At 44.7% G+C, this 18,677-nt stretch overlaps 1 protein-coding gene across 3 annotated transcripts in view; it reads left to right on the forward strand.

Annotated features, from left to right (window-relative positions):
- Positions 1–18,677, forward strand: part of LOC124031468 (protein NDRG3-like) — a 55,490-nt gene that overhangs the window by 27,219 nt on the left and 9,594 nt on the right. For 2 of the 3 annotated variants that reach the window (XM_046342730.1, XM_046342731.1), the window contains exons 2-6: positions 2,636–2,707; positions 4,087–4,119; positions 17,609–17,714; positions 18,215–18,398; positions 18,501–18,561. In XM_046342730.1, the coding sequence (XP_046198686.1) occupies positions 2,651–2,707; positions 4,087–4,119; positions 17,609–17,714; positions 18,215–18,398; positions 18,501–18,561 (441 nt within the window). In that variant the 5' untranslated portion in view covers positions 2,636–2,650. Of the gene's footprint in view, positions 1–2,635; positions 2,708–4,086; positions 4,120–13,028; positions 13,384–17,608; positions 17,715–18,214; positions 18,399–18,500; positions 18,562–18,677 lie in introns of those variants that run through there. The other variant, XM_046342732.1, reaches the window with a different exon arrangement.

Consider the following 18,677-nt stretch of genomic DNA (forward strand, 5'->3'; position numbering starts at 1 on the left):
ATGTTCTTAGAATCGTCTGATGTCAGAGGCATTTAACCAAATGTGAAAATATCTCAGTCAAATATGTGTCCACAGAGAGCAAACACATGGTTTGTCTATCCATCTGTCTTCTAGGCTATCTCCTCTTAACTCTCATTGCCTGAATAATCTCTGAATGACTGTATCTGAAGTGTGTTACATGGCACTGTGGATGAATGTGACCACAGGGAAGGAGTTAGAGTCTCTCTCCAGACCTACACTGCCCCGATCTGTTCCTCCCATTACAGTCTATCTCTTCCCCTTGTCTCTTTGGCTCTCATTTGTCCCAAGGGGCTCCTAGCTTAGAATAAACATCGCCGGCTTTGTCTCTATGGCAACCGCAGCACACTGCGTATAGTAGAATGTGAATCTGTTGGAGACTGAGGTGTCTAGACGTGACCTGGTGTTCTTATAGTTAACGTGGGACAGGGTCGGGCCAAAGACAATATACAGTACAATAAAATACAATACCACTTCCTATTGTGGGATAGCTCTTAGGGACTTACCCCCCCCCCCCCCCAAATGAGAGAGGGCAATTCCATGATAACTGAATTATGCCAAATGTATGCCAAACAAAAGTTTAACAAACCACAAACTCTCTGCACAATGACTACTTCGAACAATTTAAACAGTAAAAAAAATACATTAACTGTAAAATACAGTACAAAATACATTACAGTAAAATATCCCTGTTATTCTCTTACCGAACTTTGTATCGGCACAGATCTTCCTGTAAATGTGTTTTTTATCAAATATTCAGTGGAAATTGTTAAAAGTAGTCATTGTGCGTGGAGTTTTGTGGTTTGTTAAATGTTTTAAATGAATGGTTTTTGTTTCTTATTCATTTTTAAAGTGAAAAATCTGGGTCTCCGTGTAATTCCATTTACCATGGAATTTCCAAGAGCAATTGAGGTTTGTTTGTCAGGTAACCCAGTACGGGTCGAAGGAGTTGAGGTGTGAAATGAAGCTGTTTGTCTGTCATTTGGGTATAAGCCTGACCCTGACCCTGCCCCCTGGGGGCTGCGTTAGCCGATTTAGAAGGCTATGATTACAGTTGGCCTTTGCTACCGGCCCACTTTCTGTGTCAGCCAGAGGAAGTGTTGGATTTATCCAGCCAATCCGCTCAAGCATGCAAGTATTTGTTTTTCTTTTTTCTAGCTTCTTGTCAAAATATTATTTAGTTCCTTTGAGCCGGATTTGTCAACCAGGATTGCTGGGCATATTTTCACCCTGTTAAGTACTGTCGACGCTTGATGTGCAGGCATAAACTACCGTTTTGCTTACTTTTATGTGATGGAACGTCCAGTCTGTTTCAGGAAAACAGTGAAGTCTTGCCACAGGGATATATTACGTTATGTATATTATATTTCACTCATCAGACGGGAGGCTCTTTACACTGGTCATGCAATATAGCAGGTCTAAGAACAGCCTAATGGTTCCTGCTGACTCAAACTGGGATGACGTAATCTGTGGAGTGGAGCTGTTCTGGTTGGCTGAGTTCCAGGCAGTCCAAGCAAATCACCAACCCACCCTGAAGGTTAAATGCTACCTCAGCTCAAGGTTGTCCGAGGCGGGCCCGGACACAGGAAGTGATTGTAGTACTGGAACTCCCATTGGCTGTTGTCAATCCAATACCCATGGCCTTTTCTTTTGAAGACCAGCCTTCACTGTATTTGTGCTGTACATTTTTAGAGCAATTTTTATGTTAATTGAGCTTTTTTAATATGAGGACACAAAAATATAGGTGAGAGTCAGTTACAATATGGCCTCAGTATTATATTATTCTGTTGTTAGAAGCATTGACCTAAGAGAAGGCCTCTAGATGATATCTCCTGTTATCCATAACATGATCTTGTCTCTCAGAGAGCCAGGTAACAGAACACCGTTAAGGTCCTCGCCTTGAGCAGGCGGCGATGGGGTGAAAGGGGCTGGGGCTGGTGGGGGTGATTGCGTGCCGCCCGGGCATCGTCTCTCTCTGTGTAATTGTTTGCCAGGACAAACTGAGGCCTCAAGGGGAAAAGAAATGAGGAGGGACTTGTGTGGTATCCCTGCTTGCCTTTCTTCCTGCCTGCCCGGTCCCTGGGTATAAACTATGAAAGGATAGATCGATAGATAGAATCACCTTTTACACAGACAGTCAGAATTCTCTTGAACCCCCTCAGCTCCATCATCATCATCATCATCATCCTCATCACGTGTGTCACGGCGACACAGCTCAGGTCTGTTCGGGAGAGTCCCAGGGGAGGAATGACAGGGCACGACACACGGCTGCCTACCTCTCTCATCCCACATAAACAGATCAATCAGCCTGATGTGTCGTTACGAACTGCTCCCATGTTAACTAATAGCGAGAAGCTGACATGAATCTGAACATCTTATCGACGCATCAGGGGTCTCTCAGATCTTCTTTTTGTTTGCATTGACACATAACATCATACAAAGACTATTATTTGCATGTGCTATAATTGTGCAGCTCTAATTTCTGAAGATGTGCTATGTATGCCATGTGTAGCTCACAGAGAGGAAGACAAAGAAATACACCTGTCTGTCTGTCTCTCTCTCTGTCTCCTCTCTCTCTCTCTCTCTCTCTGTCTGTCTCTCTCTCTCTGTGGCGTAGTGACAAGACAGAAGGATGGATGAGCTACAGGACGTGCAGTTGACTGAGATCAAGCCCCTGCTGACCAATAAGGTGAGAGGATGAGATGACCACTTGCATGGAAGATTTATACATACACAGACAGATGTGCAGAATGTTGCCTATACATGACACACAGAGACTTATTCTGTATTTGTCTCCAGCGTGAACAGTGCCTCGCTCCCCACTCCAGAGCGCTGCTCATCAAAGTGAATTATTTATCATCTCAGCTTCACTGTAGTGAGGGAAGAGTCAATAGAAGAACAAAAAGCAAGAGATGGAGTTAGGAGAGAGCGAGAGAGAGACCTCCAGCAGATCAAAGCTTTCTTCCCACGGTTCCTCTAGGACCTCAGTCTACACTGCAGCATCAGGGAGGGCATGAGCTCCGAGCCTGCCTTGGAGAAGGAAGTCAGCCCATCTGTGTAAATTGACCGCTATTAAACCCAGAGGGGGATATTCTGTTCCAGTGCGACCTGGAATTTTAATTTAGGAGCATCAGTACGCCTAGAAAAATGACAGATTCTAGCTTTATTACCCCAAATATTTTGCATTGTGCTCCTAAATTTATTTGTGTACATCTACGTTTTTAAAACTCAGACGCATACGTGCTCCTTGTGAAACAAAGGTCAGCGTAGAGCCCTGTAGACTCTCTGCTTCACAGGAAATAAGTTGATGTATAGGTTGAGGCAGAGGGTGCTGCGCCATGCATCATGGGCTGAACAGGCCATTTATCACCTGACAGTGGTGCTGGTGAAGTGGGCTGGCAGTGGAAAGAGAGGAAGAGGAGAAGTGCGAGGGTTCACTCCCATCATTATCTGTCCACGTTAAGCAGACCGCCTGCCTTCCCTCCTTTGGAACAACTCCCATTGTTAGGGTAGAGACAAGACCACCTTGTCAATATATACAGTATCTCGGCTGTGGACCGGTTGAAGGAAGGCAGAATCATGAGCTCATCTGAATGAATGGGTTTATGGCTGACCACTCACTCCATCTAGTGGCCAGGCCACCTCATTAAGAACCAAGCAGACACTCACAGGAGCCTGCAGGGTAGACGTTAGGACATACAAACGGTAATGAGATTATAGGTGAGGGAGATAGATGGGATAGCATATTTCGTCTGTCAATCAGTGCATGTATACTGAAACTCCCATAGTCGTGTTTTCAAAATACTGTAGGGCTCCCGGATGGAGCAGCGGTCTAAGGCACTGCATCTCAGTGCTACAGACGTCACTACAGACCCTGTTCAATTCCAGGCTGAATCACAATTGGGAGTCCCATAGGGCGGTGCACAATTGGCTCAGCATGGTTAGGGTTTGGCCGGGGTAGGGCGTCATTGTAAATAAGAATTTGTTCTTAACCAACTTGCCTAGTTAAATATGTTTTCTAACATCCAACACCTCATTAACATACCTTTCTTTCCTCTTTTCTCTCAGAATTCTCGTAACTTCCAGGACTTTGACTGCCAGGTGAGTGTCTCCAGTTCTATAAGAAACGGATGCTGTTTTGTACTGATCTATTTCAGTGATGTGATTCAGGCCAGGAGAGCTTTGAAAGGGCTCTCCTCTCAATTCCTGTTAATTGAGCCAGACAGAGGGAAAGTGTTCTGCTCAGGTAACAAGTGGTGGTTTGGGGACATAGCCTCATTCTGATTCTCCTGCTACTGCATTTAGTTTGCAGTAGCATGGATTTAACTGGAGTTCCTTTCTCACAATGAAGAGTCTGCAGGTGGAATGGTGATGCAGAGTTTGTGGTAGTATATGTTTAAACACAGATCTTGGATCAGATTCCCCTACCTCCAATCCTAACAATCACCATGAGAGGGGGGGGGGGACATCTGACCCTGTATCACTGGCTAAGGGCAGCATCTATCTACTGATGCTAATTTCACAAGCCAAGTGGTGGAAAACATGTTGCTTGTGAGACTGGCTCAGCTTGTTTATTTGTTGATGTGTACGCAGCAAACGACAAACAGCAGCATTAGTAGTGACCTTTGGGTCAGCCTCCCACTGGCCTTAAGCTCAGAGCTATGCCCCCGCTCCCCAGCTCCTGTGCGGTGTGTGAGTCTGCTGATGGGGGAGTTGAGGCCGAGCCATGGAGAGCGCGGGACAGCCTGGCATTCATAGTGGGCCTCCAGCCATGCAAGGCTCAGTGGGGTGTACTACGAATCACGTTTGAGGAATTAGTGAGGTTACTTTGGTCAACTCTTAGTTCATCTCGGGTTAACCGGTACCACAAAAGTGGCTCCCCTTTTAGCCAGGAACATTTCTATGGCAACGTATCCTTCAGAATGAACCTGCTCTGGAGCAGGCTAACTCCATGTATCTTTAGTCCGGGAGTTGAGGACCAATTAAATCAGATTCCCTCCCTCTCGCAAAGATTGTGCCTCCATCCCCTTGGACAAGCCACCACGATATGAACATGCAGTTACAAGCCTAGCTTGAGCAGGCTCAAGTAAGGGGCGGGTGCATGATCAATATCTACCTTTTGTAATGTGGATATTGCCTGAGGTGGAATGTGAAGTTAACTGAAGCTGGCTAGCTTTATAAAAGCCTGAGTAGATCTAGCTTGCTTCGTACTATTGACGGCTTGGTTGTTTAGCAACAAAACTGATGCATGTGCAACTATGGGGAAAACCAGATGGGGTTGGCTTTGTTGACAACATGTGAACTATATTTTGTCTCCAATGTTTATTGAAAATATAAATCAATTTGCAGAGTGAGCACTTGTTGTCTCTCAAATACATTGTTACAGTTGTTGGTTAGCTATAGCTCGCTATAGCAGATGTTTGTCAAAACACCTCAAAATAAGACATGGTTTCAAGAACAAGATGAAACGAACTGAGCCATTTTGGTTCTGGAGTTGTATCTGTCAGTTGCTCTGGTATGGTTCTCTATTAATGTACAATTGAACAAGTGACGTTTTATTCCATGATTAAGGTTTTATTTTGATGCTTTGAACTTCCAGATTCTGGTGTGTTAAGTTGTTGTAAGGCCCTGTTCTGTGGACAAACCTTTTATGGAATAATACTGTGTCGTGACTCGTAAAACCACACCAGCCTGAGGCCCTGAGGATCACGACAACAGCCAATGAATGCCTTTCGTTCTCCATTACACATCGAATCACTGCTTCACTGCCATGTAACACTGAGTGGGAAGAAGAAGAAGAGGAGGAGTGGTTTCTGTCATATTGTGTGATGTCTAAACACATTTCAAACACCCAAATAGAACTGCCAGACAGGATAATTATTAGTGATGGGGGGGATCGATACAGTTACATATCGGGATATTATTTTTTTAACATTGTCTTGTTTTGACCTGTGTTAGTTGGCTGTATTTTCACCAAAACGCCAGTATTTTTCCTTCCTAGCTTGTGCTCCTTCTTCTTTTTAAATAGGGAGACAATTTGTTCTCAGCACTTTAATGTCCATGACTGATCAGACATCTGGTCAATGTTGGGAATATTGAATTCCAGTCAAATCATAGTGTCAAATCGCGATACATAAAGAATTCATTTCATTGCAATTCATATCGTATCGGCACCTAAATATCATGATAATATCGTACCAAGAGGTCCCTGGCAATTTCCAGCCTTAGTTATTATTAACATACATACATACATACATACATACATACATACATACATACATACATACATACATACATACATACATACATACATACATACATACATACATACATACATACATACATACATACATACATACATACATACATACATACATACATACAGTGGGGAGATCAACTATTTGATACACTGATGATTTTGCTGGTTTTCCATTTTACAAAGCATGTAGAGGTCTGTAATTTTTGTCATAGGTACACTTTGACTGTGAGAGATGGAATCTAAAACAAAAATCCAGAAAATCATCATTTTTAAGTAATTAATTTGCATTTTATTGCATGACATAAGTATTTGATCACCAACCAACCATTAAGAATTCAGACTCTCACAGACCTGTTAGTTTTTCTTTAAGAAGCCCTCCTGTTCTCCACTCATTACCTGTATTAACTGCACCTGTTTGAACTCGTTACCTGTATGAAAGACACCTGTCCACACACTCAATCAAACAGACTCCAACCTCTCCACAATGGCCAAGAACAGACAGCAGTGTAAGGACATCAGGGATAAAATTGTACACCTGCACAAGGCTGGGATGGGCTACAGGACAATAGGCAAGCAGCTTGGTGAGAAGGCAGCAACTGTTGGCGCAATTTTTAGAAATGGAAGAAGTTCAAGATGACGGTCAATCACCCTCTGTCTGGGACTCCATGCAAGATCTCACCTCGTGGGGCATCAATGATCATGAGGAAGGTGAGGGATAAGCCCAGAACTACACGGCAGGACCTGGTCAATGACCTGAAGAGAGCTGGGACCACAGTCTCAAAGAAAACCATTAGTAACACACTACGCCGTCATGGATTAAAATCCTGCAGCGCACGCAAGGTCCCCCTGCTCAAGCCAGCGCATGTCCAGGCCCGTCTGAAGTTTGCCAATGACCATCTGGATGATCCAGAGGAGGAATGGGAGAGGTCATGTGGTCTGATGAGACAAAAATAGAGCTTTTTGGTCAAAACTCCACTCGCCGTGTTTGGAGGAAGAAGAAGGATGAGTACAACACCATCCAAACTGTGAAGCATGGAGGTGGGAAATCATTCTTTGGGGATGCTTTTCTGCAAAGGGGACAGGACGACTGCACCGTATTGAGGGTAGGATGGATGGGGCCATGTATCGCGAGATCTTGGCCAACAACCTCCTTCCCTCAGTAAGAGCATTGAAGATGGGTAGTGGCTGGGTCTTCCAGCATGACAACAACCCGAAACACACAGCCAGGGCAACTAAGGAGTGGCTCCGTAAGAAGCATCTCAAGGTTCTGGAGTGGCCTAGCCAGTCTCCAGACCTGAACCCAATAGAAAATCTTTGGGGGGAGCTGAAACTCCGTATTGCCCAACGACAGCCCCAAAACATGAAGGATCTGGAGAAGGTCTGTATGGAGGAGTGGGCCAAAATCCCTACTGCAGTGTGTGCAAACCTGGTCAAGAACTACAGGAAACGTATGATCTCTGTAATTGCAAATAAAGGTTTCTGTACCATACAGACTCGAGTCTTCTTGGGTATGACGCTACAATCGGTCCACTGTTGTGACGTCATCACCCAGTGTGTGTGTGTGTGTGTGTGTGTGTGTGTGTGTGTGTGTGTGTGTGTGTGTGTGTGTGTGTGTGTGTGTGTGTGTGTGTGTGTGTGTGTGTGTGTGTGTGTGTGTGTGTGTGTGTGTGTGTGCGTGTGTGTGATGGAGGAGACTGAGCCAAAGGGATGCTGCCCATGTCTTACATCACAGGGAGGCATCCACTAGCTGTGTCACCCTCCCTCCCTTCACACATGTACATTTACACTGTTGCGGGAATTCGGAAACAAAATGATGGAGCTAGAAATGTCTATGCTTTCAAAATGGAAACGTGTGAAGTGATTCTAAATGAGTGCAGTCCCAGGAGACCTGCTCTGGCAGCTGCAGTAATACGAAGGCGCAAGTAATGGGATGCTTAGCTCTGTTACAACATCACAATTTAGTTCTCCTTGCTAAGATAATGGTGTAGGCCTAATTCATTTCAGAAGTATTGTTCTCCTATGTACAGTAAATATACTGCGCAAAAATAGAAAAGCAACGTGACAACTTCTTCATTTTCTTTACTGCGTTACAGTTCATAGAAGGAAATCAGTCAATTGAAAAGAATGCATTAGGCCCTAATCTATGGATTTCACATGACTGAAAATACTGATACGCATCTGCTGGTCACATATAACCTCTTTTTAAGGTAGGATCTTAGATCAGACAACCAGTCAGTATCTGGTGTGACCACCATTTGCCTCATGCAGCGTGACACATCTCCTCTGCATAGAGTTGATCCAGCTGTTGATTGTGACCTTTGGAATGTTGTCCCACTCTTCTTCAATGGCTGTGCGAAGTTGCTGGATATAGGCGGGAACTGGAACACGCTTTCGTACATGTGTTCCAGCTGTCGTACACCTCAATGGGTGGCATGTCTGGTGGGTATGCAGGCCATGGTAGAACTGGGACAGTTCCAACTTCCAGGAATTGTGTACAGAAAGCGTTGTGACATGGGGCTGTGCATTATCATGTTGAAACATGAGGTGATGGCGGCAGATGAATGGCACGACAATGGGCCTCAGGATCTTGTCACGGTATCTCTGTGCATTCAAATTGCCGTCGATAAAATGCAATTGTGTTTGTTGTCCGTAGCTTATGCCATAACCCCACTGCCACAATGTTGACATCAGCAAACCACTTGCTCGGACAACACCATACACATGGCCTGCGGTTGTCAGGCCAGTTGGACGCACTACCAAATTCTCTAAAATGACATTGGAAAGGGGGGATACCAAGTCAGTTGTACAACTGAATTCCTTCAATTGAAATGTGACTTCTGCATTTAACCCAACCCCTCTGAATCAGAGAGGTGCCGGGAGCTGTCTTAATCAACATCCACGGCCCCTGGAGAACAGTGCCTTGCTCAGGGGCAGAACGACAGATTTTTACCTTGTCAGCTCGGGGATTTGATCCAGCAACCTTTCGGTTACTGGCCCAACGCTCTAACCCTAACCACTAACCACTAACCTGCCACCCCTCACAAGCAGACTTTAGAGTGGCCTTTTATTCTCCCCAACACAAGGTGCACCTGTGTAATGATCATACTGTTTAATCAGCTTCTTGATATGTCAAACCTGTCAGGTGGATGGATTATCTTGGCAAAGGAGGAATGCTCACTAACAGGGATGTAAACAAATGTGTGCATAAAACCTTGGAGAAATAAGCTTTTTGTGCATATGGCACATTTCTGGGATATTTTATTTCAGCTCATGAAACATGGGACAAACACTTCACGTTGCATTTATTTTTCTTCAGTGTAGACTAGAATGAATGTAAGGAACCTGACAATAACTTCAGCTTGACCTTGGCCTCCTCCAGGAAATGCACTGTCCTCTCTCTTCCCCTTCAGTGGGTGAAATGTCTTGGTATAGCATCAAACTGGGATTGCAAGTCATTGCTGTGGCCCCCTGTGTTTTGCTGATCTCATTTAGCCCAGGAGATGGCGCTGTAAGCCTGTCTGATGGTACGGAGCAGATCTTTAGCGTGATGTGCCAGTACACAGTGTTGGGTAGGTTTACTTTCTAAATTGTAATCAGTTACTAGTTACCTGCCCAAATTGTAATCAGTTATTTTGGGATTACCCAAACTCAGTAACATAATCCGATTACATTCAGTTACTTTTAGATGACTTTCCCCTTAAGAAGCATTAGAAGAAGACAAAAATATTATATTTACCAATTGAACAACATCTATTGCAGAATAAATCAATGTTAAAGTTTATATAGCTGGCCATATATGGATGTTAAATTTTACTTTATGGGTTGGTTATGTAGACTTCTTCTAACCTATCACTTTCTACTACATATAATAATATGATTCAATTAGACTGGTTTTTATTGTCAAGATATATCAGAATTCCAGTCATTACAATAAATGTTATACCCCTTGATCTTCAAGATTAGGACTTGGAAATATGGAAGTATAAATTAACCAACATTTTTTCCTGAGCATAACACCAAATTTAAGGGTTTATTAGCCAGCCCTACTCTGTTGTTTATGATTTTGTTGTCATGGAGGACTGATTGGGCTCATTGATTGGAGTATAAAATAAATGCTGCGCTCATGGAATGGCATGCTTTGAGCACTACTGAAAAGGCCTATTTACGTGTGAAAAATGAATGCCATAATGCTGCATTTGCTATAGGCCTATTTTTTTAAATATTTTTGTTGATGACACTGTGATATCTTGATAATATGCAGCTGTTTAAAGGGCAAATCCACAGATGAAACAAAAACAAAACGGTTGCCACGCCTCTGTTTTGGTACAAAGCTGAGAGATGGGCCTGGAAAAATGTAACCACTCTCAGATTAATAGACAGAGCTATGGATGGAAGGACTGACCATCCATGATATCAACATGGTTATTTTAACCATGTTATGAGGCTAAACAGTGTTTGTTTACATTTACAATGTTTACAAACATAGGAGAAAAATCAAGTTTATATTTTAGGATCTCATGGAGTGTGACAGTTGAACTGAGCTCATGAGGCATAAGTTACATTCTTCAAGAATCAATGGATATACATTTATAAATCCCAAAATGGATTGTAAGCAACTACAGATTGCCCCTTTAAGTCAATCAAAAGTGTGCGAGTCTGAGCTTGTGTCCATTAGGCCTATGGATTATTATTATTATTTTTTACCCAGATCAATTAGATCGAGCAATAAAAGCCCCACTTTTCTCTCTTTATCCATATCACCGTGGACCACACCACTGCTGTCATCCTGACCTCCAAGCATTTATTCAAGTTGGATCATCTTTGGATGCCGACAGCAGTCGCACCGTTGGAAGACACAGCTTGGACTGTAGCCTACAAAAGCCTATTCCTGCTCTTTTCCCTCGATCCATCAAACACATTTGGTGTGCCAGCATAGTGGTCTCTGACTTGTGGTCAGACTCGCTCAGGTGGAACAAACTTAAACTTGCGCCTTTTTTTCAATGCTGATTTGAATGTCATTGAGAAAACAGAGAAGTGTCAAAGATTTTGCTTTCGTAAACAACCCTTCTGAATTTAAAAGTAACCCTCAATAATCATCTAGTTTTTCAAAGGTATCTGTAATCTGATTACAATATTCTAGCTGGTAATGGATTACATTTACCGTTTTTATTTATGATTAGTTACTCCCCAACCCTGCATGTACAATACAGAAGGCTTGCCTATGTTATATATATATATATTTTAAAGGCTTATATTAAAATGGAATTCAGATGTTGGTAAATGTAGTTGTGGTGAAAACAGTGCAGACGAAATAAATCAGTGTCCCCTGTGACTATCCCTGTCCTCTACTTTCTCCTCTGAGCGTCCGACCATCTGTCTGTCTCCTTGGAGGGGGTGGTTGGTGCTGAGACGACAGTATGACTCACAGGGAGGGAGAGGTGGCAGTATGACTGTCACTCTCACTGTGGTGCCTGAGAGACTTCAAAACAGTCGCGCCGAGTCTCCGTGATTGCATTCTAAAACACTGTGGAATTGGACAAAAGCAGACCGTAGTAAGAAATGTATGCCTGAATAAAAATGGTGATGTTTATCAGTAAAAAAGACGTGTGCATCGCTGCTGTGTGCCTGTGTGCATGAGAAAGCAGATATTGATATCCGAGTGGGGTAATTTATTCCAGAGATGCACGCATCATCATCATCATCATCATTAGACCGGTCAACGTGTGTTTGTACAGTATATATGTATGTATGTATGTATGTATGTGGCACCCCCCTGTGGGGCAGTAGTGGGAATCATTCATGTAGAGAGGCGAGGCAATGCGTTCCACCCAGCTCGCCTGGCGCTCCCTGTAGGTAGGTGGAGTTCACACTGTAGGACCAATAGAACACACAGTGAGTGTGCTGCTCCGCCCACTCGACACATTCTATGTACGTTCCATTGGTCCCCTGGTGGAAACTCCGCCCACCGGGCCAGCTGCTTCCTGCAGGTAATAGAGAAGAGAACATGACAAATCAACAGGTTATCAAACTCAATAAGTAAACACATACTGTTCACACACACAGTAGTGACATAGAGCAACGTGGATTGTTATTACAGTGTAACAGCCATTTTGTTCATCTCTCTTAGACACAAGGTGCTCATTTGCAGCCCATCACAGTGACGGTGCATTGGACTACCTTGGGGTCACAGCAGGTCGCATGATTGCAGGGTCGTTAGTGAATAAAATCAATATACTGAATGTCTTAGTTACTGGAAAATCTGCTGTTACAAAACCATATTGGTGCATTGGAAGACTGAGCTCATATTGATATTCAATGCAGACCTTCCCTCACTGTCTAGTCTGACACTCTGCGACAAGAAGAATGGATTTCATCATCATGTATTAGCCTGGTTGCTCATTGATGACAGGTGTAGTGTTTAATCCAATTCCAGCCCATAAACTGACATCTCAAGGTGATGCTCTGATAATTCAGCAGGATCAGACAGTGACTTTAGAGTGCAGCTGCTGAGCTGATGCAGAATACACTGGAAGGAAGGGGTCAGTAGTCAATGTCAGCATCCCTTCCCTTTTTCAGCACCCCTCTATCTCTCTCTGTGACGTCAGAGTGCTGCATGTCTCCACCCCAGCACCCTCTCCACTCCCCATCCATCCCCCACCCCCTTTCCTCTGTTCTCTAGCCCAACCCCTTTCTACCCACCTGACCTGCTGAAATCCAATTAGAATTACCGGGACAAAGCCTTGGCCGCCCAGACGCGCTGTGCTTACCAAGCACAAACTGCAGTCTCACTCTCTCCTTCTCCCACTCTATTTTCCTCTCTCTTCCCTCCTCTCTGTCCCTCTGCATCTTTTCCATCCCTCTCTTTCAAAATATTCACTCTTTCTCTCACTCCTTTTTGTCTCTCCCTTCCCTCTTGCTGGTCTAACTTGTGCAGCGAGTCTCTATCTCCTCTCTTTCTCTGTCTCTCTCTCTTGCTCTCTCTCTCTCTCCACCCTGCACTGCCTCCCTCTCTCCCGCCCTCCTAGCAGCACACAGTCCTCTCCTGCGTGGGAAACATGTCAGCCATTCTGGACCTGGACCAGATCGCATGCTCTGGGAATGCAGTGGTGAGTGCGTCTAACTGACACACCTCGCTGGGTTTAGATTCAGGGTGCTGAGCCCCTGGCTCTCTGGGAGGGGCTGGACCGGGCAAGACTCCCTGGCTGGTTGGCAGCACACCTGCCTGTCTGCCTAACTGCCTCCCCAGACAGACGGCTGGGGAGGCAGGCAGCTGAGACGTTTCAGTGTGCAGAGAGGCATTTGCGTGGGCGGACGTTTGTCTGCAGGAGAACACTAGATTTGTCTTGTTTGCGTGCACTTACTGTTGAGTGTGTGTGTGTGTGTGTGTGTGTGTGTGTGTGTGTGTGTGTGTGTGTGTGTGTGTGTGTGTGTGTGTGTGTGTGTGTGTGTGTGTTGTCAACATAGACTTATGAATGTGTTCTTGTGTGTTGGTACATTTTAATGTGATGGCATGAAATATGCATGTGTATAACTGTTCAGGAGTCTCAGCATACAGCATGGTAGGCGGGAGGATAGGCAGGAGGGTATGCGTATGTACCTGTCTGTGTGTGCACGTCGCTGGATGTACTGCATTTCTGTGTCTGTGTTTGCCAGATCGTGAAGAGAAAATAGCTGTTTTTTCTGTACATATCAGTGGTGACCGAGACCAGCTAGACAGGCCTTGTGATCCATGTGTGTGAACTGCAACAGTCTGACAGGGACCAGGAACTGATCTTTCACCCACATAACAACGACAGATTTGTTGAAGTCTGAAAGATATCACAGGATGACCTTTTACCGGCTAAATGTTTTTTTCAGCCCCAAGACATAGACAGGTGTGTGTGTATCCTCTCCTCCCTCACCCTCTCTATCGTCTCCTCCTCTTCCCTCACCCTCTCTATCGTCTCCTCCTCCTCCCTCACCCTCTCTATCATCTCCTCCTCCTCCCTCACCCTCTCTATCCTCTCCTCCTCCTCCCTCACCCTCTCTATCCTCTCCTCCTCCTCCCTCACCCTCTCTATCCTCTCCTCCTCCTCCCTCACCCTCTCTATCCTCTCCTCCTCCTCCTCCCTTATCCTCTCCTCCTCCTCCCTCACCCTCCCTCACCCTCTCTATCCTCTCCTCCCTCACCCTCCCTCACCCTCTCTATCCTCTCCTCCTTCCTCACCCTCTCTATCCTCTCCTCCTTCCTCACCCTCTCTATCCTCTCCTCCTTCCTCACCCTCTCTATCCTCTCCTCCTTCCTCACCCTCTCTATCCTCTCCTCCTTCCTCAACCTCTCTATCCTCTCCTCCTTCCTCAACCTCTCTATCCTCTCCTCCTTCCTCAACCTCTCTATCCTCTCCTCCTCCCTCACCCTCTCTATCCTCTCCTTGTTCTCTCTTTTCCTTCTCTGTGTGACTTTGTTACCATCTTTGGCAGATTCCTCTGGGTGTCTCTGCAGGGCACCTCTATGTCCTTAGCCCTCCATTTGTTATAGATCATTATCAGCCGTCTTTGACGATACACAAATCCAAACCCCACATTAACATTGTCCTCCACATTCTATGAATTTTGTCTAAACCCCCATTAAAGAAGCATAGATTCACTTTGGTAAAGGATAAAAGGGGTGCAGCCATTGCAGTGCTCACTCCTCTTCCCCCTCCCTCTTCAGGCCAGCAGCCCCGCCCCAGTTCTGTTTGCGTCTGAGGCTCAACTGCGTGTGTGTGTGTGTGTGTGTGTGTGTGTGTGTGTGTGTAAAGAGAGAAAGATGAAGGAAAACAGACCGCATGCATGGCTTACTCCTACATCAATACAACCCAAAGACAAGGCTCTAAGCTAGATGACTGGATCTGGGGCCTTGTTCAGATCATGGTGTTTATGATAAACCATTTTATTCCTCTATGCCAAGAAAGCCACTCCCTTGTGTTTGTTTTTCATCATTGGGTCTCCTCTCCTCTGTCACCCTTTTATCAATCTTTAATCGCTCCTTCATGCTCAACTTATCTTCTCTCTTCTGTTCTATCATTCTGCCTCTTCTTCTTCTCACTCCGTCAGCAGCCTCAGATTGTGTGTGTGTGTTTGTGCTCCAATTATTTGAACAATCGCTTTTATCTCACTCACGGTGTCCTTGTTGCTGTCCTTCTCTCAACCTGAAACACTCTCCTTTTGCAGCAACACAGAAGGGAGTGTTTCATTGTTAATAACAACGGGTCGTGCAGCAACACAGAAGGGAGTGTTTCATTGTTAATAACAACGGGTCGTGCAGCAACACAGAAGGGAGTGTTTCATTGTTAATAACAACGGATCGTGCAGCAACACAGAAGGGAGTGTTTCATTGTTAATAACAACAGATCGTGCAGCAACACAGAAGGGAGTGTTTCATTGTTAATAACAACAGATCGTGCAGCAACACAGAAGGGAGTGTTTCATTGTTAATAACAACCGATCGTGCAGCAACACAGAAGGGAGTGTTTCATTGTTAATAACAACAGATCGTGCAGCAACACAGAAGGGAGTGTTTCATTGTTAATAACAACCGATCGTGCAGCAACACAGAAGGGAGTGTTTCATTGTTAATAACAACAGATCGTGCAGCAACACAGAAGGGAGTGTTTCATTGTTAATAACAGGTCGTGCAGCAACACAGAAGGGAGTGTTTCATTGTTAATAACAACAGATCGTGCTGCCTTCATCCTTTGACCATCGTGTCATTTCTGTGAGCTTCAAATACGTTCTTTGAATGCAGAGCGGTTTAAAGGGTCCTCTTCTTTTTCATAATACTTTGATATGGACAGCATATAATACTAAAGACAGTAACCTGAGGAAAAGCCTTTTCCACTGATCTCTGTTGCATGTGTCGCCATGTTTCTGTTCTGTGTTTGTCTTTGTCTCCACTCTGGGCGCCTGGCTGTTGATTTAATGCATGTACCTGCCTCCGTGCATTTACATGAAGTCTTAATCTGACGATAGTGAATTTTAAAGCATTGAAAATGGCTGGTATGTTTGGTTGAGATCTTCGACAGGGATACCGCTGCCCTGTCCTTGACCGGTAGGTTGAACCTTCACTTCCTCCAGAGGAACTTTGAATTCCACCATTCTCATTTCTTAAATGTTCAAATGGTTCCTGCTGCAGTGTTCCCAGCCCTGCCTCTGAGCAGAGGAGGCTCCTTTCGCTCTCTCTCTTAATTATTGCATGACCAGTGCGCCTTGAGACTAGGCGCGCTCTGTGACCACCACGACCTCATGCTCCTATACACACTCACCTACACTCATACACTAACATGCTCAGATACCCAGTCCCAAGTCAGGCCGTCCTTGTATGGTGTGTGTGTGACGTCAACAGATACTGCTGTCACAAATTTAGAGAGGTACAGGATCGGTCTTTAGAAAGTGTGGAGGCACCCCAGGGAATGACGCTGTTATGTCCTTGGTGTATTGCATCACTTCCTGTTTCAAGTCATGATATGTGATGAAGCTCAGAAAGATGGCAGTTTATTGCTGTCATATTTTTGGGCCTAATTTGCCCTGGTCAACCAGATTATTATCTGACTCGGTTACACTGAAAACCTTAATGCACAGACTTGGAATCCTAAAAAATCATTCAGCATTTTATAGATGGCTCTAGTCTCTGTCTCTGTGTAATTTTAGGGTTCAGTCTCTTGTTAAGAAAGGAAGCTATTTAGTGCAGAGAGAGGCATGGAGAAAAATGAAGGCAGTTTGAGTCTGAATTTGAATAGAAGAGGGCTAGTCCTCCCTTCAGTGGCAGCTTTCAATGGAGGCGATGACTCTGGATTTTTGCACAGTAATACTTTGGGGTGGAGTGCATTTTAAAATCAATCTCCAAGAGAACCATCTGATCCTCTGCCCAGTGCGCACACTCTGCTCCTCCTCGTCCCATCGGAGGGCTCTGGAAAGGAGACAGGAAGCTGTATAGTCTGTATGCATTCAATCATAAGGACTCACTCAGTATTGGATTGTCAATTTGTTTTGTCTTTTTATGTCATTCTCATATCTGAGGAATGATGTAGTAAGCTGTAATTAGGATATGAATTCATAAATGTCCACATCCAAGCCACTCCAGATCCCCTACACAGACCCTGGGGCACTTGGTGTAGATTGAAAAAGATTAGATAAGAAAAAAACAATACGGTGAAAATGTCCTCGACCTCAAGGGCCTAGGAGTCCGTTTGGAATTGGGCATATGTCAGTCTGGCCCCTACATGTGTCGGTGGGTCCCTCACTACCTCCGTACTGTTCAGATCTGTCTACCAACGCCTTGACCTGTCTGTTTTCCTCTCTGATTGGCTGCAGGAGCATGATATTGAGACTCAGCATGGCGTGCTCCATGTGACCATGAGGGGCGTTCCCAAGGGCAACCGGCCAGTAATCCTCACCTACCATGACATCGGCCTCAATCGTGAGTGTGCAGATTAACCGTAATACTATTATCTAAGACAGTGTGTTTAGAAACATGTAACATATCTTCTATAAGTATTACTTGTAAGTTTATGCCATGGATCTGTGTTTCATGTATGATAGGTTTGTGCCATTCTTGTGTATCTTATTTCTAGGTTTACTTAAGCAATAAGGCACGTGGGGGTGTGGTATATGGCCAATATACCATGGCTAAGAGCTGTTCTTAGGCATGACGCATCAGGGAATGCCTGAACACAGCCCTTAGCCGTGGTATATTGGCAAATATCACAAACCCCAGAGGTGCCTTATTGCTATTATAAACTGTTTACCAACGTAATTAAAGATGTAAAAGTAAATGTTTTGTCGTACCCATGGTATATGGTCTGATGTACCACGACTATCAGCCAATCAGCATTCAGGGCTCGAACCACCCAGTTTCTAATTCTTCATATCTAATGAATGGGTTTGCATTACTATCCTTTTGGTCCCCTCTCTGTGCAGATAAGTCATGCTTCAACACGCTGTTTAACTTTGAGGACATGCAAGAGATCACGCAGCACTTTGCTGTGGTCCACGTGGACGCCCCCGGACAGCAGGAGGCGGCAGCACCCTTCCCCACCGGGTACCAGTACCCGACCATGGACGAACTGTCTGAGATGCTGCCCTCGGTTATGACTCAGCTCAAGTGAGTGACATGGACATTGATCACTTGGCTTGTTCAGGTTGTGATGGATAAACCAGTGGAAGTTGGTGTTGCTGAGTGTGATGTATTTCCTGATGTCCACAGGGTGAACAGTGTGATTGGGATTGGCGTGGGAGCAGGAGCCTACATCCTATCCCGGTTTGCAGTAAGTCTACTTAACACTTGACAACAGCTCTCTCATCCAATGAGTGAGTGAGTGAGTGAGTAATATATATATATAGTCTGGAGGATTTAGGAATCACAGTGTTTGATGTTTCTCTG

This window comes from Oncorhynchus gorbuscha, linkage group LG03 (assembly GCF_021184085.1).
Source record: "Oncorhynchus gorbuscha isolate QuinsamMale2020 ecotype Even-year linkage group LG03, OgorEven_v1.0, whole genome shotgun sequence".
In the NCBI taxonomy this organism is placed as follows: Eukaryota; Metazoa; Chordata; class Actinopteri; order Salmoniformes; family Salmonidae; genus Oncorhynchus; species Oncorhynchus gorbuscha.